General features: G+C 39.0%; 1 protein-coding gene across 4 annotated transcripts in view; it reads left to right on the top strand.

The window, feature by feature from the left end:
• LOC138024207 (uncharacterized) overlaps window positions 1–5,661 on the top strand; it is a 19,426-nt gene continuing 13,765 nt past the window's right edge. The window contains exon 1 of one of the 4 annotated variants that reach the window (XM_068871320.1): window positions 1–40. Coding sequence is in view for 1 of the 4 variants with exons in the window: in XM_068871317.1 (XP_068727418.1) it covers window positions 4,354–4,537 (184 nt within the window). In the remaining 3 variants the exon portion in view is untranslated. Of the gene's footprint in view, window positions 41–106; window positions 247–4,338; window positions 4,538–5,248; window positions 5,338–5,661 lie in introns of those variants that run through there. The other 3 variants (XM_068871319.1, XM_068871317.1, XM_068871318.1) reach the window with 3 other exon arrangements.

The raw sequence follows: 5,661 nt of genomic DNA, 5'->3' as shown, positions 1-5,661 counted from the left end.
ATGGTTATTATAGCCCCAAGCCAAAAGTGATGGGTGTAAGGTGAGTTGTTACATTGGGCGGTCCTGATTTCTTGCAGTAAACTGCCAACAATATTTCAAGAGGTGCGAGCCTTGTCCTGGCATGAGCGTAAGATCTAGAAACGGCGTCTACATTTTCAATCTCCCTCAGTGTTTTTTTACCGTTCGCTTAATTGTCTTCTGACTTCTTGTGTCTGGCCCTTTCGCCGAGGAGTGCTTTTAAAAGTGGTAAGTGAAAAACGCAAGGTTACAGTTTGAAAAGCATATGGGAAACAGCTGCGCAGGGAGGGCATTCGCTTCGTGCATAGAACCCAAGACTTCTTATCAATGATATTTTGAATGAAATCCTCTCTCTAAATCTCAAATAAAATTGTCGTCAGTCTAGTTGAGTTATCTTTGAACCAATTTGGCTCTGAACTTAAGGGACCCTATATCATGACGTTAGCGGTGAAGTCAACATTCAATAATCTTCATTCCTTAACAATTTCATGTTTCTCAATTCCTTTCGACATTCTTTCTTACACGATCCAAGTGACTCTAGAACAAAAGGGTCAGCCAACATATCTTGTTTTGAAGTTTATACAAGTTACACTGACTCAGAAAATTGAGAGCGTTTGAATACCCGACGTTTTCAAGTTCTCGCACGCACCTCTTCCATGGCGATGCGTCGCCAAAAGCAGGTACTGCATCGTGCACTAAAAAGTTGCTTAAATTCAAAGGAAGAAGTTCATTTCGTTTTGTCCTTATTTTGTCGCTGCCATCAACAGAACAGCCTCCTTTGGATTATCAGTGCGTGTGGCACTATAAATAAATAGCGTGACAGAGTCTCTTTAACCTCGTTAATACCAAATTGATTGACAGTCATTTTGCCATCCGCATGATGTACTATATAATGGTGATGAAAATAATTTGTCCGTGAATCACATCTTCAGATAATTGTTTAAAACCTGCAAAATGTTTGTTCTATCGATGTATAGAATTATCACAATTGTTTTATAACGATTGTACGGTGCATAAGCGGGATCTAGCCGTAAATAACATCGTCAAATTCAAATATCAAATATCCTAGGTTACTAACACGGCTGTCATACCTTTCGACACATAAAGAAGGTGTTCAATATTAAATACCTGAGAATCGCTCGAAGACGCTTGTACTTCGAATGATACCTTAGAAATCTACAAAACTATGAAACAATTATAAGCATGCGGCACAATATTTGTAATGAAAAATGATTTTTAACTTGCTGATCTTTAAAAATTCTGCCCCAAGGAAAATTTTTAAGTCTTCATAGTCTCTGCTTTTCTCATTTGAAGAGGTACTTATTCCATTCCTGGCAAGCAGTCACAGTAAATGTTCTTCCACCTTCTGTGTTTCGTTTCACTCGAGGACAGGCTATGTGAAATTTAGCGTATCTAGTAGTCTGCCGTGAATGAGTCTCACTTGTACGTACTAATAAGCTTTCAAGATAACTGGGCACGGGACTTTGCAAACGCTTGTATATGATACAACACTTGGCTAGTTTAGCATTCTCAAAGAAAGGAATACATTGAAGTTTGTTAAATAACTGAACAGAGGGTGCATAACTATCACCACCAAGGATGATTCTTGCTGCTCTCTTTTGTAGCTTTAAAACACGATCTAGATAATGTTTGTCACAGTTTGACCAGATAACACTTACGTAATCCATCATTGGTCTAATAATAGCATCAAAAAAGAGAACTCTATGCTTTACTTCCAGGCAATGTCTCATTTTTTTTTAAATTCCAATGCGCTGGGATAGTTTCTTACATAACTTATCAACAGGTGATTGAAATGTCAGTTCCTTATCAATTTCCAGACCCAACAGTGACTTAAGAGCTTTGTACATCCTACTTTTTCAAGTTGCGATCCATTAACAGAACTAGTAATGCCATTAGGGATTCTGTTGGAAAGACTTCAGGGGCACCGAACTAATCTGTTCCTCACATTATCTGTTCCCCAGAGGAATCTTGCTGGCTGGCAAAAATACAGGTGTTTCGATGAGCTGGCTGGAAAATTTTGTTATTGATAGAGGTTTTCCTGTGAATTACTGACTTTTTCTAGCATTTCAACCCGAGCTGGCTGTAGAAACTCTGAAGATTGAGGGCGACTAAAAAAAAAAAAAGACCCCATTCCCTCTCCCAGAGAATAGTCCCAAACATACGACGGCTGGTCAGAGTGATTGCGCTTGCGGAAAAAACCTGTTTTGTCCCGGTTTTGTCGCTTTTGTTCGGTCGATTTTGAAAGCGCGCGGAATTCCTGGCTGGGAAACCAACCAATTTTATCTAGCTGGCTGGAAAATTTCTTGTGTCTTGCTGGGAAAAAGGAACAGATCATGTTTTCCCAGCAACCCTGAAAAACACCTGAAAATGCCTTAATAACATTTATTTTCATTAACTGGGGTATAATAATACATTTTACAACAAATTGGTCGTTGGGTGCCCCTGAGACTTTTACCACAGATGGTAAGAACTTTAGTTTTCTCCTCATTAAGTGGAAACTTGTTTGCTGTGGCCCAATGAACCGTTTCAGAAACTGCTGCATTTAAGGAAATTTGCAGACGATCAATATCCATCCAATTGACGGAACAAGTTAATGTCGTGTCGTCAGCATACAGATCAGTATTAGCAGAACTAACATGTAAGGGAAGGTCTTTAATGTGCAAGACAAACAGTAGAGGGCCCAGAATTGAGCCCTGAGGTACACCATGATAAATAATTGATGTAGTAGATTCCTTATCATTTATGGACACCAATTGACGCCTGTCACTGAGATAGGATTGAACTAAAGCACGTTAAAGACGTATTGTCTAAACCATAAGTATGCAATTTGTCCAGCATGATAACGTAATCAACCATGTTGAAGGCCTTGCAGTAATCGATTAACATCATGCCACTTACACGATCATTATCCAACTTAAATAAGCTGAGATATGTAAATCTTGTCTGAACATCCAAAGGGTATCGCTGGCCCCAAATTGGCGTTTCTTGCACATATATAACCGAAACAGAACATTGCTATGTTTTAGAATATTAAATTACCTGACCAAAACGGCAGATCGATCCCTCCAAGAGATCGTTCAATTCAAGTCCTGTTCATGCCTAGAGTTGGTAGAAACTCTTCAGAGATTCATGAAAGCAAGCAAGCTAACAGTGATTGATTTGAATTAATTAGTCCATGTTCTTGAGGTTCTTGACGACTATAAAGTCGAGCGAAAAACAAGGATAATTGAGATTTGTCAAATTTAATCGATGACCGAGATAAAGATTTAGCTGACATCTGAGATAGAAATGGCTGACAGTTGAGAGCTTCCGGACACCCACCCCCGGAGGGGTACTCGATATATCCCTGGATGGGAGGTGCGGCGCGGCGCGGCCTCTCATACCCTGACCCTGTTTAGGACAAATATCGCTGATTTTCCTACCCTGTTTAAGACAGAATTCCGATTTTTGATACCCTGTTTAAGACATTTAACCCAGTTTAAGACAAAAATTGATAAATCGATACCCTGATTGAGACAAAAAATGATAAATTTGATACCCTGTTCAAGACAAAAATCCCGAAAAACATACCCTGGCTGGCCGCACGCCCCCATTAAGCCCTTATAAGGGAGTACCCCCCCCCCCCCCCCCTACTATTCTAAATACTGTTCTAAATATTTTCAGAGCTCTAAGACTACTTTCTGTATTGCGTCCTAGCTGTTTTAAAAGTTCACTACCACAATATTGTGCCGCTGAGTGACGTCATTCATTCAATATACACATCAAACACTGACATGAAGTGAATTGTATTCGTCTCGCGTTCTGATTGGTTAACTCGAGGTTTATAAGGTACCGGTGGTACCATTGGACTCATAATCTCAAGAGAAACCGTGAGAATGGCTTCCTCTAGTCTTATCATTTGTGTAACGTTTATTGTTTAGCTTTAAGGGTGTATCCTATAATGGCAACTATACAGTCACCTATGGTGTGCATTTTTGGCAAATATCCTACACTATTTAATTCCACTTCGGTGAATAATGGTCGATTATTGGACGGTTGACATCGTTGTTTTTCGACAAATAACGTCGGTTCGTCGACTACCCGGAATCATCAAAGAAATCTGAGCAAAACAAAAAAAAAACATGATTGAAAATTAATATTGAATATTTAAAACTGATAGGGTACTGATTTAAACAAGGAACAGATGTGACTTTTAGAGTCTTACATGCTGTAATGTCGAAATTACAAGATGTTGAGTGAGAAGATGTTCCATTACAGGATTAAGAGAGAATGTTTATCGTTGTTCGCCTATTTCGCGTACATCATTTGGGACATATGTTTTTTTTATCCTCGTTAATAAGATCGTTTTGTCGACTTCCTCTTCAATTCGGCTTCCGTAGTCTCACCAGTCGTCAGAATACCACCGGTGAAATTTCGTTGCATAAAAGTTTGTTAACAAGATTCCACAGTGCAACCAAAGAGGAAAAACACAGAAAAACAGGAAATCACTGCTTTGATAGTGAGTAGAAATAATCATTTGAAATTTAGCTGACTTGATAAGGGTCCTGATAAGGGTTGAAAGTCAAGTTTCTTTGTCGGGATCGAGGAAAAGATGGCCCGAGGTAGACGAGTTAGACAATATTGGGAAAATCGTCTACAGCGAAATATGTGCAAACAGATGGATGTATCACTATCATTCGTCCAGACAAACTATCGTCGTAGTCCGTCTGTTGCTGGTTAAATTTGAAGCACAAACTTAAGGTCGTAGGAATTCAACTGAAGTGTGGCAACCGTAAACACTAGAACCAGTTTTCACTCTGACATTTCTATCTCTTGGCCTGATTGTTTCATGCATAAGTGGTGCTGATTATGCCTCTAGAAACTCTTCTCTGGATTAATTAAATACTGAAGAAGATAGATAAGTGTTATAAAGATCTATCTTAAATAGCGGCTGAAATTCGTATTTTCTCATCTTCCCTTGGAATCGCAACGAACTTGAGATATCGAGGGTTTGCCTCAAGTATCAGTCTTAAATATTAATTCACTTTGATAATTTGTTTTGGATCTCGATTTTAAAGAACATCTTTTCAATGTCTTCAAGAGGTGCTCTGTGTAATGACAAAAATCTGGATGTTATTTTCAAAAGTTGTTTTTAGAGAAGGATATAAGATAAGAGCAGAAATCTTTGACCCCTTTTAAGTGCAATTTTTTTTTTGGGAGGATACGATTTCCTCGTTCAGCGTCGATCCTGACACTCCCTGTTCCTGTTTATTTTTATAAAGCTTCGATGCAAGAAGGAACCTTTCAAACGAACATAAGGTAAAAGCTTCAAGTTGTACTGATTCCTAATCGTTTCTATCGAACTAGCTCAATGCAGTTTGCACGAAACGCTGGACGGAACTGTGACCTTACATAATTAACACTTCAACGTTTTGTTTGGATCATGCAATGTGGTATTTTTCTTTTTGTGACAATGGAAATCTCAACCAGAAATATCGTCCTGTAGCGCCTGCCTGCGCCGTAGAACGGAATAACCGGGACTCTTGGCGCAATTAATGATCTTCTGAAAGCTTGGATCTTTAATTCACCGCAATATCAAGTGGACCATTGGGTGATTTTATGTGGTTAAGTGAACGGTCTAAA

Source organism: Montipora capricornis, chromosome 11, assembly GCF_036669925.1.
Source record: "Montipora capricornis isolate CH-2021 chromosome 11, ASM3666992v2, whole genome shotgun sequence".
Classification (NCBI taxonomy): Eukaryota; Metazoa; Cnidaria; class Anthozoa; order Scleractinia; family Acroporidae; genus Montipora; species Montipora capricornis.
The sequence above is the reverse complement of the archived record's forward strand: the minus strand, read 5'-3'. Positions and strand labels throughout refer to the sequence as shown.